The sequence below is a fragment of the Planococcus citri genome, chromosome 5, assembly GCF_950023065.1.
Source record: "Planococcus citri chromosome 5, ihPlaCitr1.1, whole genome shotgun sequence".
In the NCBI taxonomy this organism is placed as follows: domain Eukaryota; kingdom Metazoa; phylum Arthropoda; class Insecta; order Hemiptera; family Pseudococcidae; genus Planococcus; species Planococcus citri.
The window spans coordinates 59,127,109-59,153,316 of record NC_088681.1 but is presented as its reverse complement, the minus strand read 5'-3'; the positions used below and the strand labels follow the sequence as shown (position 1 = coordinate 59,153,316).

The window sequence follows — 26,208 nt, the reverse complement described above, 5'->3', positions numbered from 1 at the left end:
CTGAAAAAAAGTTAAAACTAGTCGTTTTTTGGATCATTTTTCTCTACATTGAAATGTTTTACTCGTGTTCAACGAGTCAAAATACCCCGATTCCCACACTTTTTACAATCATTTCAATCAAACTACCCAAATTCACTTTTTTTAAAATCAAAATGGTCGCTGTTTGGTTACTTGTTGAATCCAAAATGAAATTTAGAGAAGAGAGAGGGGAAAATTAAATTAGAGAAAATAATTTTCGATTTTGTTATCATAGAATTGATAATGATCAGCGATGATTGGTGTTATTAGTCATTATACTGTTTCGATGGTTTCTCTCATAAATATCACCTTAAGGGGGAGATTTATTCGACTCCTGACTAGCTCAGATGGGAGTTCTCTTGAGTGACCACTAAAGATTCTAAGTCATCAAATACAGAAATGATCAACATTTAAATACCATTTATGTACAAAGGATTTATTCAGTCAAGATATTCACTACATCTACATTATTTATAACATATTGTAATATGTTATTTATTTATTAAATGCGTTCAATCTAGACGGATAGGATAATGCTTAAGGCATTTCTCCTGGCAGATCATGGCAATTATACATGGAATTGATACCTTACTAGCCGAGCAATTTACTAAAGCTATGTATGCGAAATAGGTTCATAATGATGTGAGTGAGGAATCCATGCTCCATCCCTCACGTCTATTGACATCATCTATTAATTACAATAAAGCTATAATTAATATAGTGGAGACACCACCATGTAAGTTTACACTTACCGAACACTGCTCACTGTCACACCACCTCTTTTCCTTAGCCTACCCCAATAATAGTGGCTGTTGGTGGCTGCTTTACGAAGAGACACACGTATCACACGCTTCATTCAAGATGCCTAGGAATATCTTGATATGACCGCAAAGGTTATAATCGTCGGATCATTACCTCAGAGAATTGATTAATAACTACCAACAATTACGATAAAATCAAAATATTATCTTAAACACACACGAGGTGGGTTAACCTGAAATAATGTAACTTAGGCGTAGGCCTGTTGTCACATACAAATTACTCCTTGACCACATACTTCGACAAGGATCTTGCCACGGCCGATTGCAAAAACCAAGTGATGATACCTTTCAATCGACAGAAGCTCGTGCCTCCTTGACTATTGAAAGGTATTGTTCACACCCTATGTTCTAATATTTTCCCACGTTACTGGAACCCTCTTTACTAAATAGCAACAAATCACATCGTGTAAAGGGTTACCCTAAGATCTATCACCTAGCAGGTGGAGGCAGATTGCACCATAACAATTTGAATTTCAAAATTTTCCTTACAAACGGTTATCTTTTGATTTTTTTGACTTTTTAATTTTGAAAAAAGCTGGTCAAAAAACCGCTCTTGAGGTGTTACTATAAAAATCGGCTCAAATGTAGATAAACTCCTTAAACGGATTCACGCCTTCTGGAGCAAATTCAAAATTCTGGAGAAATTGAAAAATCGCGCTGGATGCTCCAGAATGGCTAGAAATTGTGAAATTTGGATTGGGGGGGTTAGTTTTGGACAAAATACAGCGATTCGCGTGAATTTCAAAAATTTCCACTCCAATGGGAAACTTTGGATTTTTTGGATTTTTTAATTTTGAAAAAAGCTGGTCAAAACGCCACTTTTGAGGTGTCACTCTCAAAATCGGCTCAAATGTAGATAAACTCGTTAAACAGGTGGAGTGTAATATACAACTCGGTTTTTAGCTGCCGAACTTCATATTCACGCCTTCTGGAGCAAATTCAAAGTTCTGGAGAAATTGAAAAATCGTGCTGGAGGCTACAGAATGGCTGGAAATGGTAAAATTTGGATTTGGGTAATTAATATTGGTTTTGGGACTTATTTTGACCATTTTTACTGACCAAGTACGTACTTTTTTAAAAAAAACATAAATTGCTGAAAACAGTCAATTTTGAATTTTCAAAAATTCGCCAAAAATCGAAAAATGAACTTGAGCAGCTGAAAATTTGGTTTTGGGCGTTTTAGACTATGCTCTTTCCAAAAATCGCGGTCCCGTTCAAATCGGAGTGTGATACCTCAAGACTCAAGAGGTTCTCTTGTGAGGCCAAAATTTTGAATTATGTTGTCGTGGGGTTGTCCTGTCGTGCAATTCATTTATTCTGTCGTTCAATTAAAGTTTTCCCTTTTATTTTATATTGAAAATCAAACTAAATGTTCTCTTTTTGACCACGATTTTGTGGGGAAAAATCATCCTAATCTTCACATGTTAAATAACCAGCGAGAAAGTGATTCAAACTGATCAGATCTAGAAAATATTGAATCTTATCAGTTTCGGTAATTGGCAGCATTTGAGCAAATCTGCCTTCATATGTGCTTATCCTCATAAAATGTCTTAGGACGATTTTCATTTTGGGCTTAAGACTGAAATTTTTGGACCCGGAGTAGTCGAATAGGTACCGCAAGCTGGTTTTTGTAAATTTCAGCAATTTCAGGCTACAAAATTCCAGCGGAAATTGATTGGGTCTGAACAGATACACATGATCATTTGATCAAATCAGGGCATTCCATGGATCCGATTTGACCTGGTTGGATCAAAGTTTTGATGAGATTAGATCTGCTTAGACCTGATTCTGGCTTCAAAAATAAGAATAAAATCGAGCACAAATTTCTGGTCCTCCAAAAAATTCTGTGAATTTATCACTTTTTCGACTTGACGGGAAGGCTACTCGCATGAAATAATATTTCACGTAGGTACCTACTTACATATTAATATGAGACAAGGACCCTAATGTTCCGCATCTCTTAGTCTAAATAAGTAGACAGAACGATATTAGACACATTACACAATTAGAAGTCATTCAAATCATGAGCTGTTCACGTTGATTATCACTATCTACATAGATCATTCAAATTTCGTTCACCTTTCTCACGTACTCCATGTTCTTGAAAAATTTGAGCAGGTACAGTGGTCAATGACATTATAACTCGAGTACCCTCTACCTCTCATGAGCTAATTTTCTTAGTTGAAATGTTGAACGATGTTTACTTAGCACCTCATTCGAGCACATCGTTGCGCAAAGTTGTGCGTTGGAAAAAAAGTTTAAATAATAACTTCTGAAGACATCAGACTCATACTGTTCCAGTTCGTTTCAGTTGCTATAAGTTTGTTTCAAACCATTCTTGTATGTTCATCTATTATCAATATTATGTTTTTCTTTCGCTTTTTAACGTGTGTTTAAAATAAGTATCTATCGTCGGATTAAAAGCAACAAGCACCTAGGTAATCGAGGAAAGAAAAAATGAAGGCTCAAAAGATAGTAATTTCAGTATTGGTGGCTCTGGCTACTGTGATATGTGGTGTTTTTTCATTGGATAAAGAATGGTGGAAACACGCGAGTATTTATGAAATATATTTAAGATCGTTCAAGGACAGCGATGGAGATGGTATAGGAGATATCCAAGGTCTTATTTCCAAACTGGATTATCTAGTTGAGATTGGAGTAGATACCATTTACATGACGCCATTTTACCCTTCTGCAATGGCCGATGGAGGGTACGATGTTACCGATTATAAAGGAATATATCACGAGTATGGAACGATGGACGATTTCGATCAGTTGATGAAGGAAATTAAATCTAGAGGTAGGTTACCATTATGCATTTATGCACTTGTACGAAACTATTAATGAAAAAAAAATACCCTAATCAGTAAAATTACACACGCACAATAATATTTCATTTTTCAAAGATTTATACTTCATAATGGACTTGGTAATCAATCACAGTAGCGACGAACACGAATGGTTTCAAAAATCGATCGATAAAATTGATCCGTACACCAATTACTACGTTTGGGCAGATCCAAAAGGTTACGATTGGAATGGCACCGCTATTCCGCCGAATAATTGGGTAAGATGGGCGCAAAATAGTGAAATTTGAATCACTTTGAAGTCACTTTCAGGATTTTTTCTTATGTTGTTGCAGTTTAGTGTATTTACTTTGATGCAAGAAGGCACAGCGTGGATTTGGAATGAGAAAAGAAAGCAATTCTATTTACACCAATGTCACCCCAGGCAACCGGATTTCAATTTAAGAAATGAAGCCGTCAAAAAGGAAATACAGGTACCTAATTTTAATTTCCAATTCACCACTCAAAACGTTCAAGTTGAGCATTGAGGGCATTAAAACAAATCAAATCAACTAGCATGAAAAAATTTCAATCCTAAAAAAAATCCATTTTAAACCCAACAGTATTTTCAGCTCTTTAAAGCCCGATAGAAATTCAATCAATAAATTTTCCTGAGACAAGTTGGACTGAACAGTTAGATTGTGACATTTGATAAAAAGAAGCTGAACACGAGTGATCCCTCATTTTGGAAATTATGGTTTTTCTTAATTTTTTGCAAACAATTATGTGGATTTTTCCCAAGCCAAATTTGAAGATGACGACGGAAACAAAAAAACCAGCTTCCTACTTAATAAAAATTTGTTATAAAATTTTATGACCGGAAATTTTTTTGATTTTGTTTCTCAATTGTTTTACAAGACCCGCAAAGGAAAAATCCGATGTTTCACAAGGAAAAAATGTTCCCATCTTTTTTTGTTGAAAATATCGCCACTTTTTCCATTACCATTTTCCAACTAAATTTTCAGAAAGCTCTCCACTCGACCCCCCCTCACACTCACAAAAATTTACAAAGTAAAATTTTTCACAGGAAAATTTTCAAAAAAATTGAAATTGGAAGAAAATTTGTATACAACGTATGCATTTTTCAATTTCAATCAAAATTAGAAAAAAAAAATACAAAAATGAACGCATTAATGAATTTTTTCATTTTTTTCACCACCCATTTTTAAAATCACTACTTTTACTATCTGTTTGATACCCTGATTCTTAAAAATTTTTAAAAGTTCAAATTTTTACCAATTTTTATTTAAAAATTGAAGTTTTAAAATAAAATTTGATCAAAATCGAAAACCCTGACCTATTTTATTCCAATTTTATTGCAATGTAAAAATTTTTCTTTGTAAGCTATCAGAGTTGTTGAGAAAAGGAAATTAAATTTTGTGTTTTTTTAAAGCATTAATTTTTTTTGCGAGTCTTACCTATAGAAAAATTAAAAAAAAACAGTCGAAAAATTTTCACTTGATAAAATTTTACAGCTAATTTTGATCAACTTGGCTTTTTGATTCCGTCTGCATCTTTAAATTTGGCTTTGGAAATCAATTGTTCAGTCCAACTTATCTTATGAAAATCCTTGAAATTTTTCGGTTGAACTTCTTTGAGGTATTAAAGGGTTGAAATAATTTTCCCAATCAAGACAGAGAAGAACTTTTAGCTTGAAGGAGTGGGAAGATATTGACTCGTTTACAGAATAGGTAGTCATTCCTTATTACATACAAGATTTCTATTCGTGATAACCCTGTTTTTGGATATTTGAAAAAAAAACATGTAAAAACACAAATTTAGCAGCTTACGACCATTTTATCAATTTTGAAGAATTTTTAAGATGGTCAAAATAACTTGAAAATGAATAGAAATGATGAAATTTTTCAAATTTTAGCATAATTGAGTTGAAAATCTGAAATTTCGATTATTTCTGCGGTTTTGGAGATACTTATCTGAAATTCCTAAAGACACCTTAATTTAATTAATGAAAAATTGATTATGAGAGATTTGTATTAGCTTGAAACCCAAATTCCAGCTTTCCTACTCAATTACATACTTCGCAATTGCGAAAATTGCATTTTTTAAAAATCAAATTTTGATCTATTTCCTCATTTTTTAAAAATTCGAAAAAAAATCGAAAAATGATTTGGGCAGCGCAGACAACTGAAGTTTTAGATTCAGTTGTTTTTCATGACATTTTCAAATAGGTAATTACGTTCAAAAATCCTTCAGGGAAAAAATAATGCATCTGGTCAGGTCTGCATAGATCTGTTGTGATGATATCCAGGAAATTTCTAGATCTAGTCTCATTTGATCAGATTCAATCATGCATTTTCAACTGGGCTCTTTAAATATGTAGATAAATAATCGGCTCAATAACGAAAAGTCAATTTCTAATCGTAGTCACCCCTGCTAACTCAAATTCCCCAGAATTTTCGAGGTTCTGCAAAATTGAGACTTTTCAAGATAACTGACGCCATTTTTAAGAGGGATTTTCAAAAAGTATGTTTTCTGAGTGATAGTCTCGTGCGTATTGCATGTTCACAAGAACCCACTTGAGAATTGAGATATCTGACTGTGATAATAAAACGTTGATATTTTTGTGAACAGCATGTTTTAAAACTCCTGTAATCAAAATTTTAGCTACTCAGATGTTTGAAGAATTTGATGTCGCATTTTTTTTTTTCAAAATAAAAACGAACTTTTTCCACACAAAAATGAATGTTTTAAATACTTTTAAAAATAAAATTTTTGCTAAAATTAATGAAAGGATCTTTCAATTATGAATCATTCTGTGTACTACAGGATATCATGACATTCTGGCTTGACAAAGGCGTATCTGGATTTCGAGTCGACGCCCCTATGATGTTCATGGAAGACGAACAACTGCGAGATAATCCACCACTAAAATCCATAGTAACTGCATGGACAGTCTTTGAAGAATGTGAACGTACTATAAATCATCCCGAGTCATACAAGTTCGTCAACGAATTAAACGTTTTTCTTCGAAAATATGATCGAGAAAGTGGAAAACCAATTCAAACGTAATATTACCTCAATACCTATACAACCTAAAAACACTTACTATGGTACTTAAATATACAAAATCACTACAAAGGATACTTTTTCGCAACAGTGCATTACTAGGTGAAACCTATGGACCAATTAATCAAGTCGTCAAATACTACGGAACAAAGAAATTTCCTGCATTTCATATCCCATTCAATTTTCTTCTCCAGTTCTTAACCACGTATCAGAATGCTCGAGGTCTTCACGATTATCTGCATACTTGGTTGGATAAAGTACCAAAGGGCATGACATCAAATTGGGTCGTAAGTAATAATTATTGAAATACTAACCCTTACCTTTGAACCGGCACACATTCCAAATTATTTAAGAAATCCTTTTTTTTTAATGCCTCAATTTTTGCAGATGGGCAATCACGACCAAGGTAGAATTGCAGGCAACTTGAATTCAGAATACAATTACATATTATTGGCTATAACTACCATGCTACCAGGAGCGTCTACCGTGTATTATGGAGAAGAACTTGGTTTAGCAGCAAATAAACTCGTTTCAATTAAAGACATCTATAATAGATTTTCTCATCGTACCCCGATGCAATGGGATGATTCGAGAAATGCTGGTATAGTTCAAAATTCAATCATATACTAAAATAGGTTCTACATCTACATCCTTGATCTGCTCACTATAATGATGGCATGTATCTATTTCAAAGGTTTCTCTACTGCTGAAAAACCCTGGACACCTTTGCATCCAAATTACTGGCACATGAATGTCCAAACCCAAAGAACCGACATAAACAGTACATTGAATTACTTCAAAGATTTAATGTCTCTTCGAAAAACAGACACCATGATATACGGTGACTTGAAATTCTACATTATATCGGAATGGGTGCTGGCTTTTTCAAGAGCTTCGAAACAAACCGGTTACATCATCGTGATGAATTTAGGAACAGAAACTGAACCAATGGATTGGCCCATTGAAATGAATCATTTTTCAATAACCTTAACTGTGGTAGCTTCGAGTCCTAATTCTGGCTACAAGAAAGGGTAAGAAATTGAAATTATTCATTTTCAACTTCATTAATACGAGTAGAATTTATTGAAGATAGAATATGGTGTGTGATTTGATTATCAGGTTCAAGATTAAAACGAGAGGGAACTATCCATTGACATCGGTGCTCAGACCTCATTCTATTGTTATATTGAGTTCTAGCGATATTCATTGAAGTTGAGAGAATTTTAGATAGGTACCTAGCAAGGCGTACGTTGAAATTGTATGAAATTCGACGTCGATTCATTCTATAAAATATTATAATATATACCCTGTTATCATAAACCTAATCGCATTATTACATTATTTTTTTAAGTGCATACCTATGATAAAAAAATAACAAAAAAATTACACTGATATATCCCATTTATTTTCTCTTATTTTTATGCTCAAATTCTTCACAAAATTTTCAACTGACTGCGATAACTGATACACCTATACTTACTAACGAAAGATTTTCAAATAACTCAAATTTGGTCCCAGAAAGAGGGGCTAAAATCAAAAATTTGGAAAAAATCGACTTTTATTTTTCTATATTTTGAAATATCAGTCGTTTTTGAGATATTATGTTTCATTATGGGTATTTTTTCATAATTCCGGGAATTTTGCATAAAAATCACGAAATTCCCCGACTTTTCTATTTTTGCAAAATTCCCTGACGGCTGACTTTTCCTGGTTTTTCATATTTGAAACTGCACAGTTCACATCCAACTTTTTGATGTGTTATGACTTTATGGAGGGAGGGTTCACACAAAACATGGTTTGGGAGAATATTAAGTTTCTTCTGTTTTTTTTTTTAAATTGTCACAAAAAAATGGGAAATTTTCAAAAAGTTTCACGTTTTTGGACTTTTCCAACTGTGGGTGCTTTCATGCAAGGGGATTAAAATATCTTGAGGGACCGGTGGAGAGGGTGTTCATGAAACAGCAGATAATTTAGAAAAATTCTGATTCAAAAATGAAAAAATTATAAATTAGTTTTTTTAACGGGGGGAGGGGGGGGGGCGCAGAGCTCTTGACACGACTTTTCTCAAACTTGGAAATGATCAAAAACAAAGGAACTCATTTTCTCTTCAAGTATTTAAATCCAACAATTACACAGGAAGAGAGAGCAAAAAAAAACAAACTTTTAAATTGTTTCCCACAAAAATTCTCAATTGGTTCAATCACATAAAGTCCAATTTAATCAAAAGCTAATAATCCCATTTTTTTTCTTGTATACCGTCGACATGCCTAAATTAACATGAGAAACTCAGTCTAAATATTAATCTAAATCTAAATCTAAATACCCTTCTCCTGCCAGTACCCAAGGAACCTAACTGTTTCATCGTCAAGTGTCCCATTTAATTTTTCAGGATTGATTTTTCCTGATAATTCTTTCTGTCTAGATTCTGCTATATTACTTGCTAATTGATTTCCTAGTTCAATGGTTTCCTCACTGAAAGGATTTTCATTAAATTTTTAAGCATACTTCTTATATTGTGTCATGAGGTGCAGCTCCTGCTCCATTCCATAGATATACTCCTTTCTTGCTCCCCTTGGAATATGATCTTCTGAGGCTTTCTTAACAATTTCATTGAAGAGTTCATAATTTTATGGTATTGGCAGTAGGTTGTCTATCTTTTCTTCAATTGCCTGTTTAAAAGATTCTCAATTGGCCTTTTTGAAATTGAATCTCGAAGGTGGGTTTTCACATTTAATGAAGGATGCTGGCAGTTTTGCATCAAAGACCAAGCTCAGCTGCTGCTCTTCAGCTCATTTCTCCACTAGGTCACCACCTATATCATTTTCAGCATATCCCTAGCTTACACTATGGCTGTTGAAGTCTCCAACTATTATTCTTGTTTCTGTGGGTGGGACATCGCTGTTTTCTTTCCATGTAAATTCTACACTTGAATGGTGCTATTCAAGAAGGTCCTATCGACCAATAGGCCCTTTTTGAGGAGTTCATGAAATTTGAATCTCTTGACATTTTCTGCACACAATGGTGCAAACCGCAGTGTACTATGTGGTGTTTTTCACAAACAGCAGCCATATGAAGTTGGTGAGGCCGACCCATCACAGTGACTTGGATGGCAAAAAAAGGCGCGCATGGGGTTTTACAACAAAACTCAAGAGTTGGAAGTAGTGATTTCGTAGTAATTTTCAACAAGGAATTCGAATCCGATGTCCTTTTTTTTGCCCGACCCCTTGGGGGAGCGGAAGTGGGGTGCGACGGAAATCAAATTTTGTAAAAATGAAAAAAATCGAGTAATTCTGAATTTAATTTTTTCCTCAAGAGTTGGTGTTTTAAACTTGTAAATTACGTACCTAACAAGTTTTCTGAACTATTTCATGTTTTTGGTGGGTTTGAGAAGGAATAAAATCGATTTTTAGGTGGAATAACGGCAAGAAGGTCCTATCAGCAAGGTCTCTTTTGTAAAGCACTCCCATGGAAATATTGGTGGTGGAATAAAAATTACTACACAGCAGGGTTGGACGTCAACTAAAAGTTTGACATAGTTGACGTCAACTTGACGTCAATTATGTCAAGTCAAAAACCAATAGTTGACATGTCAACTATTTTTGACATGTCAAACTTATATTTATTCAAAAAAAAAGTAAAAAACATCAAAAATTCGTCGGACTTATTAAAAATTGAGTCAAGAAATCATACAATCAAAAAAATATTCAATTTTACATTTTTTTTATTTCATTAATTTATTTTTATGTATTGAACCATGGCCTGGTGCCTGGCTAGACTTTTTTTAAAAATGAATTTTGATTGGCCAATTCATTTGACATAGTTGACATAGTTGACATAATTGACATGTCAACTATGTCAAATGTCAACTATTCCATTTGACGCGTAAAGGTACATCACTGCTACACAGGAAATAAGTAGTGATAAGATGCTTCTGTTCAACACAAAAAAATGGAGCTCGCTATATCATTGTAAACCAAAATAGCAAAACACTGAAATACAAAAATGTGTTTTTCTCAAAACCAGTTTTTTGGCGATAGGATTCTTGAATAGCACCATTCATTTGGTAGTTTGTAAACCTATGAGATTAAGGAGTCTCCCACGTCGATTGTTTGGATCTTGACATTATTTTTATTAGACAGTGAAGTACTTTTTACCTCCATGTTTGGCTTAACTAGTATGGCACTTCCATATTTTTCATGGGGTCTATCAATAATAAGTTTCATTCCTTCAATTTTTGGCTTCTGGCTTTCTCTGAGCCTGTGTGTTTCTTGAATAGTGATCACATCTATGTTCAGGTTCTTGACCATTTCAGCTAGTATAACTTCCTTTGGCCCTTACAGGCCCTCTATGTTTATGGACATGATCATTAAGGGAGGTATCCTCGTTGAAGGGCCATTTTAAGCCAGGCATATGGTGCATGATCGACTGGTGATGGGATGATTGGCCAGTAGTTGAACTACTGTTTCCCAGGGGGCGCCAGCTTATTTATAAAATTTATTCACAGTTCTTAAAAAAGCATTATTCGCGGAGGCTCATCCCTTGCCCCCATAATGGCCATAATCCCATTTAAAGAATATATTTCTCCTATAAAAAAAAAGACAGAAAAAAAAAACATTTCAAATTTTCAACAGCTCATGAAAGTACCACAACACTCGAAAAAGTGTAAGTATAAAATTAGTAAAATAAGTGAGCATAAAATCACCAGAGATATCACTTCTCAAAAACACAATTTTTAGTTGACACGAGTCAACTTTAAGCGACCTAGAAAATTAATTAACGCGAACGGAAAAATACAGAGAAAAATAAAAAATAGGTACCTGCATACCAACAACTATGAAACTACACACTAAGTACTTAAATTTCAAAAATATATTCGCTACTAGCACGGTTTGGCACGTGTATTGATTGATGAATCAATTACGCCCTTTAATTTTCGAATCGCGAGTAATTTTTAAAAGCAAATAGGTAGGTACTCAGGGTTCAATTAAAGATGCCGAGGCGAGCCCCTTAATTTTTTTTTTTTGATATAGGCAAATTCTCATTTCACGAGAAAACAAATATTTGGGATCGGATTTCAAGAGAAAAATATTGATTTAGTCGCTTTTCGACGAAGATGAATGATTCACAGACACTGTTTTCCAAATAGATAAAATTGCTCAAGTACTTTCATCTGCATACCATAAGAGTAAAGTGTAGTTACATCATTTTTAATTTTTTTTCTAATACAAATTGAATGTAAAAAAAATTAATAGGCAATGAAAATCACAATATCTATTCGATAAGTTATAGGAAACAGCCCTGATCGAAAGTGGTGGAGATGAAGCTGTGCCTATGTCATCGTTTTCAATGAGTTGCAGGAAGGGGAGGAATGAGGAAATGGAGTTCAGAAAGAAAAGCAATCAACTTTTTACCTATTTTGAAAAGGTTTTGTCTACCTCAATTCAGCATAAAAAATTTTCATGCATTATTTGATTAAGAATTTAATAAAATTTAATTCCTTTATGTTTCTTTTCAAATTTTTAAATTTTCAAATTTTTGAAAATGTCGAGCCTTTTTGAAAAAAAAAAAATTGAGCACAAAATGATCTTAAATAAAATGTAAGTACATATTTTAATTTTCTTTACCTATGTACCTACCTACTATAGTTGAGCAGGGTTTCATTTGAGTTTTAAAAATAAGAAAAAAATGCATTCTAACCACCAAATATAGGTAAATACGTAAATGATTCACGCACAGAGCTGATTGAATAGGAAAATCACCAGTAAACAATAATACATTAATGCACACAAACAACGTAACGTTTCAGCTCAAGTACCCTCCCTATTTCAGTTTTTTATTCGTTTTTCATGTAACACATTAAACAGCTTACACAATTATGCAAGATTTTCCAAAGAATATTAAAATTTCTCACCATGTTTACAGAGTAACTCATTCGAGAACTCGAGTACTTTGTTGAGTCAAATCGTACGGAATATTTTCAATTTCCATACCTTAGGGTATATAAATGAGGAGCTGAGAATCAAAACTCACATTTGCCAAAAAAAAAAAAAACCGTTTTATGGCAGATTTGGATATACCGTTTTACACTCTATAATGTGACATATTCGGTTTTTTAGGATCAAAGTCATTTTGGTGTGAAATTCACCTTCAAAACCAAGGGTTAGAATCAAAACTCACATTTGCCAATGGCAAATGTGAGTTTTGATGAAAACTTAGTTTTGTTTGCAAAATTCCATAGGGAAAAGTTTGATAACAAGCTGAATTTTGGTACACGGGGGTTTTTTGATACGCTGAACACGAATTTGGGGTGTCCAGGTGAATCCGGTGTACGCTTCCCCCTTTTTTGTGGACCTTAAGCCCCCAAATTTGTTTTTTTGCGTTCAAGTCCGAAAATATGCAATTTTATGCAAGATTTATGTTTTTTGGGTCGCAGAATACGAATTTGACAATATTTTTTTTGTAGGGGTGGGGGATGAGGGGGTTAGGGGGGCGAGAAATTCAAAATTTGACTATAATGATGTGTGATATGTCGAAATGTATGTTTTTGAGGGTGTAGATCACGAATTTGACAATATTTTTTTCGTAGGGGTCAATGGTGGGGGCTGAGGGGTGAAAATGGTTAAAAATTCAAAATTTGACTATAATGATGTGTGACATGTCGAAATGTATGTTTTTGTGGTTGTAGATCACGAATTTGACAATATTTTTTTCGTAAGGGTTGATGGTGGGGGATGAAGGGGGTGAAAAATTCAAAATTTGACCATAATGATGTGTGATATGTCGAAATGTATGTTTTTGAGGGTGTAGATCACGAATTTGACAATATTTTTTTCGTAAGGGTGAATTGTGGGGGATGAAGGGGGTGAAAACGGTGAACAATTCAAAATTTGACTATAATGATGTGTAATATGTCGAAATGTACCAAGTATGAATAATTCAACTGAAAGTGAGTAATTTTCATCAATTTACTCGATTTTAGTTGTTATAAAGTCATTATAGAGGTTTAATTTACGTTAAAACTCCGTGTTTTGCCTATTCTGCTACATAAATAGGAATAGAACAAATTTTTGCACGTAGATGCACGGGAAATCCCAGGGGCTAGTACTTCAGATAGTGTATTTCAAGATGTCATTTGCCATTTTTGCCCCCGAATGCCCCGGCGACGACAACAGTCAATTATAGTGAAAAATCATGGTGAATTTTGTTTAAATGTTACAAATTTTTTCTTCCAGGGACTTTGACGGCTCTCCAATAGAAAATTCTCCATCCCCCACCCTTCACCTTTTCTACACCTTCAAAAACATACATTTTGACATATCACACATCATTATGGTCAAATTTTGAATTTTTCACCGTTTTCACCCCCTTCATCCCCCACAATTCACCCCTACGAAAAAAATATTGTCAAATTCGTGATCTACACCCTCAAAAACATACATTTCGACATATCACACATCATTATGGTCAAATTTTGAATTTTTCACCCCCTTCATCCCCCACCATCAACCCTTACGAAAAAAATATTGTCAAATTCGTGATCTACAACCACGAAAACATACATTTCGACATGTCACACATCATTATAGTCAAATTTTGAATTTTTAACCATTTTCACCCCTCAGCCCCCACCATTGACCCCTACGAAAAAAATATTGTCAAATTCGTGATCTACAACCACGAAAACATACATTTCGACATATCACACATCATTATAGTCAAATTTTGAATTTCTCGCCCCCCTAACCCCCTCATCCCCCACCCCTACAAAAAAAATATTGTCAAATTCGTATTCTGCGACCCAAAAAACATAAATCTTGCATAAAATTGCATATTTTCGGACTTGAACGCAAAAAAACAAATTTGGGGGCTTAAGGTCCACAAAAAAGGGGGAAGCGTACACCGGATTCACCTGGACACCCCAAATTCGTGTTCAGCGTATCAAAAAACCCCCGTGTACCAAAATTTAGCTTGTTATCAAACTTTTCCCTATCGTCGTAATTTAAACAGTGAAAAAAAATTTGATTGCAAATCTTGGAGTCAAAACTCACATTTGCCATTCTTTGTCTGGATATTAAAGCAGAAGGGAGCTAGGTGAAAATCAGTCAACACAGGGAATCGTGTTCTAGTAGCGCTATCTAATGATTCATTTTGGTATTATAAGTTTTTTCAACTGGCAACAATACTAACTCAGTTTTTCGCGTTTTTCTCAAAATCGTTTATGGTGGCAAATGTGAGTTTTGATTCTCAGCTCCTCAAATAACTATCGAGGGAGAAATTAAATCCATAACTGTGACATACTCTGGTGATAACGTTGGTCCGGTTTTATTTAAAATTTTCAACTCGGCGAAAATTTCGTCCAATTTGAGTATAATTTTTGGCAATCGAAAAATGAAATTTTTAAAAGCTCTGTATTTGATGATATTAATCTCGTCCGGAGTCTTGGCTTTGGATAGAGAATGGTGGAAACACGCCACCGTTTACGAAATTTACCTCAAGTCGTATAAAGATAGCGATGGTGATGGAATCGGAGACATCAAAGGTTTAATTTCGAAACTCGATTATTTGGCTGAAATTGGAGTAGATACAATTTACTTGGTGCCTTTTTATCCTTCGTCTCACACTGACGGAGGTTACGATATTACCGACTATAAAGGAATAGATCCTGTTTATGGAACCATAGAAGATTTCGAATTGCTGATGAAGGAGATCAAAGCCAGAGGTGAGTAAAAAATAATCTGCTCGAGTAAAAATAATTCGTTAACTCGATTTTATTGTTATTCCAGGTTTATATTTCGTAATGGACTTGGTGATCAATCACAGCAGCGATGAACACGAATGGTTCGAAAAATCGGTGAAAAAAATCCATCCTTATACCGACTACTACGTTTGGGCCAATCCAAAAGGCCACGATTGGGAAAAAAATCCCATTCCACCGAATAACTGGGTAAGAATTAAATTCCAAATTACATTCGCAAAATCTGGTTCTGCGTCAGATAATTTAGCAAAAAAAAAATGTTTCTCATGCAAATTACAGTTTAGCTTATTCAGTATACCAATTAAAGGCAGCGCTTGGCAATGGAACGAAGAAAGGAAACAATTCTATTTGCATCAATTTTACAAGAAACAACCTGATTTAAATTTGAGAAACGAAGCTGTTAAACAAGAGATAAAAGTAAGACTGTGGACTAGAGTTAAGACCCGGATTGAGATCGTTTTAGAGCTTCAATTTTGGTAATCACGGTTACAGGACATACTGAAATTTTGGCTGGAAAAAGGAGTAACAGGATTTCGAATCGATGCACCGACTTGTTTCATGGAAGATCCTCAACTCCGAGATAATGCCGAAGTGGGTCCAGATGCGACAGTTTTCAATGTATTCGATATGTGCGAACAGACTTTCAATCATCCTGATACATTTAAATTTGTCAACGAGTTGAATTTGTTTTTACGACAATACGATCGAAAAAGTGGAAAACAAACTCAAACGTACGTATTTATTTTTTCCCCCTTTTGTGTCTGGGGTTTGATTATTCGTGAAATTTACCTCAATTTATTTATTTATTTATTTATTTATTTATTTTTCAAAATCAGCCTTTTTACAGTTTTAGGGTAAAAAAATGAGTTTGTTGAAAAATGAGTTTTCAGGCTATCTTCAATTTCTTCAAAATTTTATGACTCGAGCACAAATCTGACGAATCTCTTCTCAAGAAAATTTAAATTTTGTAAATTCATGGGCCAATTTAGCTTTTAGTTCGCGAAAAAAGATTAAAAATTACCTAAGATTGATATTTCATCCATCCCAACAGGCCACTGATCGGAGAAACCTACGGAGTGATTTCCAACGTAATGAAATATTACGGAACAAAAAGCTTCCCAGTGTTCCATTTACCATTCAATTTTCTCCTCACAACTCTAACCACGTATCTGGACGCCAAAGAACTTCACGATTTCCTCCACACTTGGCTGGATGCAGTACCCAAAGGCATGCCTTCCAATTGGGCTGTAAGTACTCTGAATTTAGCTAGCTTTATAAAATTCCACTAAAAGAAAACCCACGAGCCATAATTCGTCATAATTTTTCTCAGCTTGGCAATCACGACTATGGCAGAATCGTACGAAACTTGGACACAGAATACAATTTCATCTTATTAGCCCTGGTTTCCATGCTACCCGGAACAGCAACATTATACTATGGAGAAGAACTCAGCTTAGGAGCAAATCACCTGGTCCCCATTAAGGATCCTTACGATAGGTTTTTCCATCGATCACCGATGCAGTGGGATGACACCAGAGATGCTGGTAAGTCTACAATCCAATCAAATAGACCTATCTAATCTATAAAGAACCCAACCCTACTTACCCTCATTTATTTCCAACTCATGCCCTAGGTTTCACTTCTGGTGAAAAACCTTGGCTACCAGTTCACCCGAATTACTGGCGTGTCAATGTTCAAACTCAAAAGGCTCAAGAAAACAGCACCTTGAACTATTTCAAAGATCTAATGTCGCTTCGAAAAACAGATATCGCCAAATATGGCACTTTGAAATTTTACATCGTATCGAAATGGGTGCTTGGTATATGTAGAACCTACAAAGGAGCCAGTTACATTACCATAATGAATTTGGGAACCGAGACTCAACCTTTAGATTTGCACGCTGATATGAATAATCTGTCCGAATACCTGACTGTGGTAGCCTCGAGTCCTAATTCTGGGTATAAGAAAGGGTAAGAAATGCATCGTTTGAATGGAATATCTTCTATACTCGATTTAATGTGCTTATACTAATGAAATAATGTTCAATTTTCCAGCTTCAAGTTGAAAACGATGCCTAACTATCCGTTAACATCAGTTCTCAGACCACATTCTGTAATTATATTGAGTACAAAATGAGTTATCTCACGGAATGACCAAGTCTTCACATTATACCAATCATAAATTACTCGTCTTCATCGATGAGCACGTCTTCATTTTGACAAACAACAACCAACTTCGTTCGTTAGCATACCTAATAAAAAGTATAATCCAAACAGTCGCGGAGTAGATTACAAAATAACAAAATTTTCAAGGATATAATACAATAAGTTGAATTCCCTCTTCCTTCCTTCCTTCAGCTCAGACCGAAGGAATTATTCATTTTATTAAATTTTATCAATTTACTTATTGCAACATATTTTAATTCTAATGTTTATCAGATTTTAAAAAAAATAAATTTTGTAAGCTAAATGTTTTTAAAATATAAAGTAAGTACAAAATTTCCAAAAATTCTTATTTTTATCTCTCGAGTAGAGAATTTGTTTATAGAACTGGAAAATGTTCACGAACTCTTTTCAAAGTCTATTTTTATTGTTTTATTTCAGTGAGCTCTGCACATTAAAGATCTTTTCTTATTTGAAAACATTTTTTTAAATTATGATTTTTCTCCATCAATTTTCAAGAAATGTTTTCAAAAAGTGCTTTTAACTGCGGGTAATGCTCTTTACTTATGTTGCTGAATTATTTGTAAAGAAAATTCCCAACTAAGATACATTTGTTTGATTGGAAATGAAAGATTTGAGCCTTTTTAAAACTTTCATTTTCCAAAATGATATCTCTCTGAAAGCTCAACTTTTTTGGGATTTGATCAATTTGGGCAAGGTGCCCTATTACACTCTCCAAAACAATTCATATCCCCAACATGAAATCCCAGAGAACCTCCAAAGGGTTAAAGTAAGTACGTAGGAAAAGATAAAAAAATAAATGGAACATGCTTTTTTTTATAGAACCAGTGCTAGACTTTCTAACCAAAGAATAAAGGTATCTGTGTTTTATACAACGTCGTCAATTTTTTTTTTAATTTCGTATTTCTGCATAAAAATAATTTGGAAACATCCCTTTTCCAAGAAAAACACCTTCTGGGAGCTCCCAAAAAATATTATTTTTTTTTTTACACAATTGAATTAAAATCTTTAGAATTTTTCGAATTGGGCTGTGAATTATTTCACCGAAACATTAGTGAGCATCAAAATAATGTTTCTACAGCAAGCCACCAAGGGGGAAATGATGGGATCTGATCAGACCTGACCCGATCTGAGATCTGAGACCTGATCAAATCAGAGTTTTGATGGGATTAGTACTGTTCAGGCTGATCAGATCCAATACAGAAGATCTGATTGAATCCGATCATTTTCCCCCACGAATTTACTGATCGAAAAACGGAGTCCTCAAAATGGTAAAATCTTCATTATTTCAGGATACTGAAAAACTATGGGGAATGGTATTCTTATATTCGACAGCATTTTTGGTAGTATCAAACAAGTTGTATTTGATTTTTGCCACTTCCGAGGTTCAAGCTTGGAATTTCACAACTCATGATGAAGAGTATGGACCTGAACACTCACAAAATGGAAAATCCGAGACATCTCCGTGACAATGTTCAATTTCACTTCAAGTTATCAAACATTTATAAACTTATGCAATGCAATATATTTTATGCAAATAAGTAAACTTTTTCACAAATTCCAAAAAATTTCAAAATAACTTGATTTCAAGTAAAAAGTTCTAAATCGAGAGAAAAAATTGATTATGCATCCTCACTGATTTTTTATAATTACGAAGTGAAAAATATTAAAATTTATCTGATCGACAACCAGTTTTTGACTTTTTCAAATCTCAAAAATATTCGGTGGAAATTTCAGGTCATTTTGAAGTCTAAAACGTAGGAGATCGTATAGGCAACTATTCATATAATTATGTTTTGAGTGTTGTATTCGAAAATATTGAAATGCGATGAAATACTTACCTACTCGTATACGCCCTTGAATTTTTTTCAAGTCACCCAGCAATAGGTAAATTGAAATGAAGCAATCCAACACTTGGAATTTCAAAGCTACCTCTACGTAAGTATTTCCTCCGAATTGATGCGAAATGATTCACAAGTAAGTACACAGACACACTGCACTGTTGAACAATGATTCGATTGTAATGACCACGTTATAGACAGATATACCGTAACAGACTAATAATATCGATGACATAATCAAGTCCATACTTCCCCATTTTGGAGTACATAATATGCATATTACAATAGTACTATTTCGGGTTATATTACGTACTACCTATACTCGAGCAATCAAATGATGCAAAAATCACAGCTTAAAAACTGATGTACGATGAAATAAAATTCATAACGTCAGTTCGTTTCAATCGAGCATCGATTCGCGGTTCGTTTTTACTTTTTCAACAAAAAGAGAACTTTTTTCATACAACGACAAAACTTTTTCGGTGTTTAAAAAGAATTCCGTATTCAAGTTTTCAATAAAAATGCAGTTCTTTCAAATTTTAATCCCATCGTTATTCGTACCGAGTATTTTGACTTTGGATAAAACTTGGTGGAAGCACGCCAGTATTTACGAAATATATTTGAAATCGTTCAAAGACAGCAATGGTGATGGAATGGGAGACCTCAAAGGAGTGATTTCCAAGCTCGATTATCTAACGGTTATTGGAATTGATACCATTTACATGCCACCTTTTTATCCATCTTCTATGGCTGATGGCGGATATGATATAACCGATTTCAAAGGGATTGATCCCATTTATGGGACGATGGAAGACTTCGAACAGTTGATGAAGGATATGAAATCACGAGGTAGGTAGTTTACCTATTCTTATATTGTTAAGTAAACTAGTGTACCTAAGAAGATCAGGTGATATTAAGTAATTCAAGATTTTATAATTTTTTAAATATTTTTTTGAACCACTACAACTTATCTTTCCCACTTCAAACTTACACAAATCATAACCCTAACCACTTACATTATCCTCATAGTATTTAAACCCAAATACGCACCCTAAAAACTAGACTATTAGAATCTTACTCAAATTGGAAATTCGGTGGGTCTGAAGATGATAAAATTGAATACAAGCTCCTTCAAAAGGAATATAAAAAATTGATCAATTGGGCAAATATAGAATCAAACTCTCACAAAGTTGCAGTCTCAAATAATATCTGCAAAACTACGTGGAAGATAATAAGCTCATATCAACCATGCAAACAAACCATTGATCATACGTATTACATCCCAAGACACCAAATATAACAACTCAGCTAACATGGCTAGGTTATTCAGCCAACATTTTGCAACCGTTGTAAATAACGTAGTTAATTCTTCTTTAACATTGGACCCACTATACCTTACTCCAGCTAATGATTCCTCAATATTTATGTTACCAGCTACTGCAGCTGAAGTCTCTAATGTCATACAAGGTCTCAAAAATTCCAACTCAAGGGATAGTTATGGTTTAGATGTAGGCCTTAACAAACAAGCTAATCGCTACATATCTCATATACTTGCTGAACTTTTTAATGACTCTATAGATCAGGGAAAATTTCCAGACAGCTTGAAACCAAGTATTGTAACCCCTGTACATAAAAAAGGAGGAAAATCAAATTTAAACAACTACAGGCCCATTTCTGTAACACCAGTATTCTCAAAGATTTTTGAGCGTCTGTTGTGTAATCGACTGATACGATTCCTATCAACTAACTGCATTCTAAGTGAAACACAGTTTGGCTTCTGTCATGGAAAAAACACCACCAAAGCAATATTTAATTTATTGAATAAAATTATCCAAGCTGGCTAAGAGGGTGAAAATTCATTGGCAATATTCCGTGATTTATCGAAAGCTTTTGATACCACGAAGCTGGGACATACTGCTTAAAAAAACAGAACATGTTCTCAAAAACTTAATCTGTTGGTTTAATGCAAATTGCATGAGCTTGAAATTGGAAAAAACAATAATAGTGCCTTTCAATGTAACCCCCAAGGAGGCAGACCTGATAGCAGAAACTCTCTCAACTCTACCTAATGTCTCAAGTGCTGCAAAGTTCTTAGGGGTTGATGTTCAATGCAATTTAAAAAGAGATGTATACATCAATAAATTAACCTGTCGTTTGTCATCTATAAACTTTTTACTCATTCAGCTACGCCAAATTACAAATCAAAAAACTCGCAGACTTGCATATTTTGGACTATTTCACTCTACAATGGCCTATGGGGTATTTTTTTGGGGAGGTAATGCATCTCATGTCAAGCAAATTCTCACACTACAAAAACGTGCGATAAGAATAACTTATAAAATACCTCCAAGACAAACATGCAGGCCCATCTTTGTTGATAATAAAATTCTCACTACAATATCACAATATACGTATTTTGGACATATCTCTCATGGTTTATACTGGGGTTGTAACATTTCCAAAAATTACTCATCCATACAGTACCAGATCACGAGCTAACCTTTAGAACTCCCCACCACTGCACAAAACTTCTCCAGTGTAGTACTGTATCATCTGCTGCAAAAGTATATAATCAGATTCCAGGGAGTGTAAAAAACCAGCCAAAAATGCCCTCAAAGAATGGCTAATAACTAGGGCTTATTATACCCTGGAAGAATATCTCAGCTCCCCGAATCAATAAACATTCAAAATTTATTTATTCATTTATTTTTTGAAATAACCTGGAGCAGATTTTATGTCCTGGCCTATAGTCTTAAATCTTATGTTTTAATCATGTCTTTTTATCCTGTTTAAAGCTGAAAGTATTCTATAGATAAATAAGTATTATTCAAATAATTTTGTTTCAACTATGTATAGCATGTATCTCAAATAAAGAATTTGAATTCGTATCTTTGTAACGTGTGTTTGTTTTCAGGTTTATATTTTTTAATGGACTTGGTGATCAATCACAGTAGTGACGAACACGAATGGTTTCAAAAATCAATCGAGAGGATTGATCCATACACAGACTACTATGTCTGGGCTGATCCAAAAGGCTACGACTGGAATAAAAACCCCATTCCACCAAATAATTGGGTAGGTACAAATTTAATTGAACATAGAACCCATGTAATAAATTTGAAAACGTAAATTCCTTTCTTAATTTTAGTTCAGTATATTCAATTTGAGTCCCTCGGTGGCGTAGTAGGTAGAGCCGCGGACCTCCGTTCACGAGGTACTCGGTTCAAACCCAGCTACAGAGGCAAGCTTGTGCGTGTAATTAAAAAAATCTTTCGTGCAATTATCAACATTACACGCCAAGTACGGGGGACTACCAGTTTAGCCGAGCTAACAGATAATGCACGCCATCTGTTAGCAGAATCAAAAAGCTGAAACTGGTTCGAGAGTCTATAGAGGTCAACACTGAGGAGCTCAGGGTCTCTAAACTACCCGGCTAGCTCCAAGGTGCTTGTGTAGATGTCACTAGAAAGCAATGGGAAACTACTAGTGGAAGCTCGAAACAACGTCGATTCCCCAGAATAATCGCAGTGGCAATAGGCATTCGCCTCACCCTGTAAGGGTACCACATTAATGCGATTTCCAATGTCCTGTAAAGGACAAGGAACCACGACGACGACGACGACGATATTCAATTTACATGAAAGTGGAAGTGCGTGGGCTTGGAACGACAAAAGGAAACAGTTCTACCTGCGACATTTTACAGAAAAGCAGCCTGATTTAAATTTGAGAAATGAAGCAGTTAAAGATGAAATAAAAGTAGGTACCGATTCCATAAGATCATCTGCATGTGAATCTTATAAATTCCGGTTAAATTTCAACTTCAACTGGTCAATTTGATTTTACTTTGCAGAACATAATCGAGTTTTGGTTGAAAAAAGGAGTAACTGGATTCAGAGTTGATGCACCGATGGTACTTTTAGAAGATGAAAAACTTCAAGATCACCCACCATTAAAACCCGAACACTCCTCGCTAGAAGCAGTATTCGCTGTTGATGATTACAAGGCCCACGTTCACCACCCAGATACATTCAAATTTCTCAACGAATTACACCAATTTGTTGCACGATATGACAAAAAGTCAGAAAAATCAACCCAAACGTAATTTTTTTCACTCTTTTTCTCAAATAAACGAACGAGAATACGCAACCTAATCACATTCTATGTACTAACAGTCCTTTAATTGGAGAAACATACGGAACAGCTGCTAAAATAGTTAAATATTATGGAACAAGACGATTTCCAGTGTTCCATTTACCGTTCAATTTTCTTTTGACATCTTTGAAGACATACTTGAATGCTCAACAGCTTCATGATTTCCTTCACTCATGGTTGGACGAAGTACCAAAAGGCTTCCCATCAAATTGGGCTGTAAGTTACCTAAGAATGAAATAGAACTTAGTTTGAATCATTCGTAGCCCATTTTACAAACAATGAGACCATTTTTGCAGCTGGGCAATCATGATTTTGGCAGACTTTCGTACGTTTTTGACGTTGAATACAACTCTATTCTATTAGCACTGGTTGCCATGCTACCTGGAGCAGGTACCGTGTATTATGGATAAGAACTGAGCATGGGGGCAAATAACCTGGTTCAATTGGAGGATACTTATAAAAGATTTATTCATCGCTCACCGATGCATTGGGACGATTCGAGAAATGCTGGTAAGAAGGACATTATAGTCCATAATGCTCCCTCACATCATCAGTAGGTACCTAAATATGTAATTCAAATCGCACTCATTTTAACATTGACACAGGATTCACTTCAGCTGAGAAACCTTGGCTACCAGTTCATCCGAATTACTGGCAATTCAACGTTGAAACTCAAATGGCTCATGAAAACAGCAGTTTGCATTATTTCAAGGATCTAATGTCGCTCAGGAAAACCGACACGTTTAAATATGGCGATTTGAAGTTTCACATTGTCTCAAAATGGATTCTAGTTTTCTCCAGAACTTTTAAAGGAACTAGTTATATTACAATAATGAATTTAGGAACGGAGACTGAGCCCATAGATTTGTACACCAATTTGGACAATGTTTCATCAACCATGAAAGTGGTGGCTTCCAGTCCAAATTCCGGATACAAGAAAGGGTATAAGAAAAGGAAATCTGTAGACATTTTTTATTTTCTATCGATCGATTCATACTAATTTTCTTGCTTGATTTTGCAGAACTACTATCCAAACGACACCTAATTATCCAACTTTGTCTGTTCTTCGACCTCATTCTGCACTTATACTTGAGTCAATAATAAAATAGACTACACCTTGTTTTTCCAATGAAATAAAATCGAGTCAATTCAGAAGTATGTATTTACGAAGTCCGTTCTCGCTGAGCAGAAGCAGAATTTCCGAGCGTTTTATCGAGCGGAAAGCATATTGGAGGAAATGCATTAAAAATCAAGGGAAATGGAAATATTTTTAAGCGGTTGAGAATGTACAATGAAACTGTACCAAAGTACTCTATTAAATATTTTTCTTGAACGAATGATCGATTTTTTTCCATTTGTGGAAACGCTATGAAATACGTCTACTTCTCTACATGATACCTTTACCTACTCCATTTTAGGAGGCAATTAATTTTGATCTATTTGAAATGGTCCTCTTTGAAGGAGAAAAAATTGGCGATTTTTGGTTCAAAAATTTTTGGGATAAAAATGAGAAAAAACTATAATTTCATTTTTCAGTAAATAACTAACCTAGATAACTGAAATTTGCTATCTACAGTATTTTTGATCCTCCGAATCAATTGGAAATGGTTTCCCAACTTACGAAAGATTTTTAAACTGAAATTTGGTCCCAGAAGGAGAGGCTAAAATCAAAAATTTAGAAATAAATCGGCTCTCATTGATTAATGTACCTACCTATACTTTAAAATATTAGTCGTTTTTTCGAAATTTTCAAATTTACCTTTCGTATTGGACGCAAATTTTAGTTAAAATATAAACTTGAAAAAAGTTGGAAATATTCTAAATTTTTTACTCTGACTTGAATTTTTGATATTACGTCATACCTTGAGAGGAGTAGGATTGCCCTCACCGCTTAGGTGATCATTTGCGTAATTTCCTCTTATGAGAAGCTTCTGAATATGTTTTTATAATAGAGTCTACACTTTATTCCATATACTGTAAGTAGGGTAGCGTGATAAATTCTTCTAAACTTATACGTGCGCTCATAGGATCCCTAAATAACTGGAAGGATCCCCCTAACTATAGTATGATAATACAATCAGATCATTCGTTCCCGCCGAATGATCTATTCTTTTGATGAATATTTTCTAAGCACAAAGTTGCTTTGGCGAGCCACGAACTTTACTTGGTCTCGTAACTCCGCGGTAACTTGTTCCTCATCAAAACGATGATGTGTTAACTATATCGACACAATGAATACGTGAGAACAAATGGGGCTCTCCCCTGCTTGTCCTTTTTATGGTTTACCCACCTTCAGTGTGGTAATTGGTGTTTCTCTGAACGTTTTAATTAATTATTATTAAATATAGTTCTTTTGAATACACTTCGATTTTCCTGACATCGAAAGTATTTCTTGTCTATACATCGAGCCTATAGATAGACGTTCCTACCTACGCACCTAGTTTTGGTTAATGCACTGGAAGAGGTAGGAAAAATGCATAGTGTCCAAGTAAGTCTAAGGTAATTAATTATAGATAAATCATAATTAATTGAGATGGATAAAATGAGTAATTATATATCTAGTAT

The 26,208-nt window shown here is 34.5% G+C and overlaps 5 protein-coding genes across 5 annotated transcripts; all 5 read left to right on the top strand.

Moving 5' to 3' along the window:
- Positions 1-3,061: 3,061 nt before the first annotated feature.
- Positions 3,062-8,117, top strand: LOC135848311 (maltase 1-like). Its single transcript, XM_065368202.1, has 8 exons — positions 3,062-3,639; positions 3,746-3,906; positions 3,982-4,119; positions 6,473-6,711; positions 6,804-6,999; positions 7,100-7,313; positions 7,407-7,743; positions 7,832-8,117. The coding sequence occupies exons 1-8, from the start codon at positions 3,297-3,299 to the stop codon at positions 7,920-7,922; spliced, it is 1,719 nt and encodes a 572-aa protein (XP_065224274.1). The 5' UTR covers positions 3,062-3,296; the 3' UTR covers positions 7,923-8,117.
- Positions 8,118-15,100: 6,983 nt separating this feature from the next.
- Positions 15,101-16,325, top strand: LOC135848411 (maltase 1-like). Its single transcript, XM_065368313.1, has 5 exons — positions 15,101-15,431; positions 15,496-15,656; positions 15,747-15,884; positions 15,960-16,198; positions 16,304-16,325. Exons 1-5 carry the CDS (start codon positions 15,101-15,103, stop codon positions 16,323-16,325), a joined length of 891 nt encoding a protein of 296 aa, XP_065224385.1.
- Positions 15,986-17,982, top strand: LOC135848643 (maltase 1-like). Its single transcript, XM_065368595.1, has 4 exons — positions 15,986-16,714; positions 16,798-17,011; positions 17,101-17,437; positions 17,522-17,982. The coding sequence occupies exons 1-4, from the start codon at positions 16,559-16,561 to the stop codon at positions 17,601-17,603; spliced, it is 789 nt and encodes a 262-aa protein (XP_065224667.1). The 5' UTR covers positions 15,986-16,558; the 3' UTR covers positions 17,604-17,982.
- A 2,030-nt stretch (positions 17,983-20,012) lies between these two features.
- LOC135848410 (maltase A2-like) lies at positions 20,013-22,675 on the top strand. Its single transcript, XM_065368312.1, has 3 exons — positions 20,013-20,340; positions 22,406-22,566; positions 22,640-22,675. The coding sequence occupies exons 1-3, from the start codon at positions 20,013-20,015 to the stop codon at positions 22,673-22,675; spliced, it is 525 nt and encodes a 174-aa protein (XP_065224384.1).
- Positions 22,395-24,940, top strand: LOC135847762 (maltase 1-like). The gene is made up of 6 exons (XM_065367460.1): positions 22,395-23,247; positions 23,342-23,589; positions 23,664-23,859; positions 23,940-24,153; positions 24,249-24,585; positions 24,665-24,940. The coding sequence occupies exons 1-4, from the start codon at positions 23,062-23,064 to the stop codon at positions 24,051-24,053; spliced, it is 744 nt and encodes a 247-aa protein (XP_065223532.1). The 5' UTR covers positions 22,395-23,061; the 3' UTR covers positions 24,054-24,153; positions 24,249-24,585; positions 24,665-24,940.
- The last annotated feature ends 1,268 nt before the right edge of the window (positions 24,941-26,208 follow it).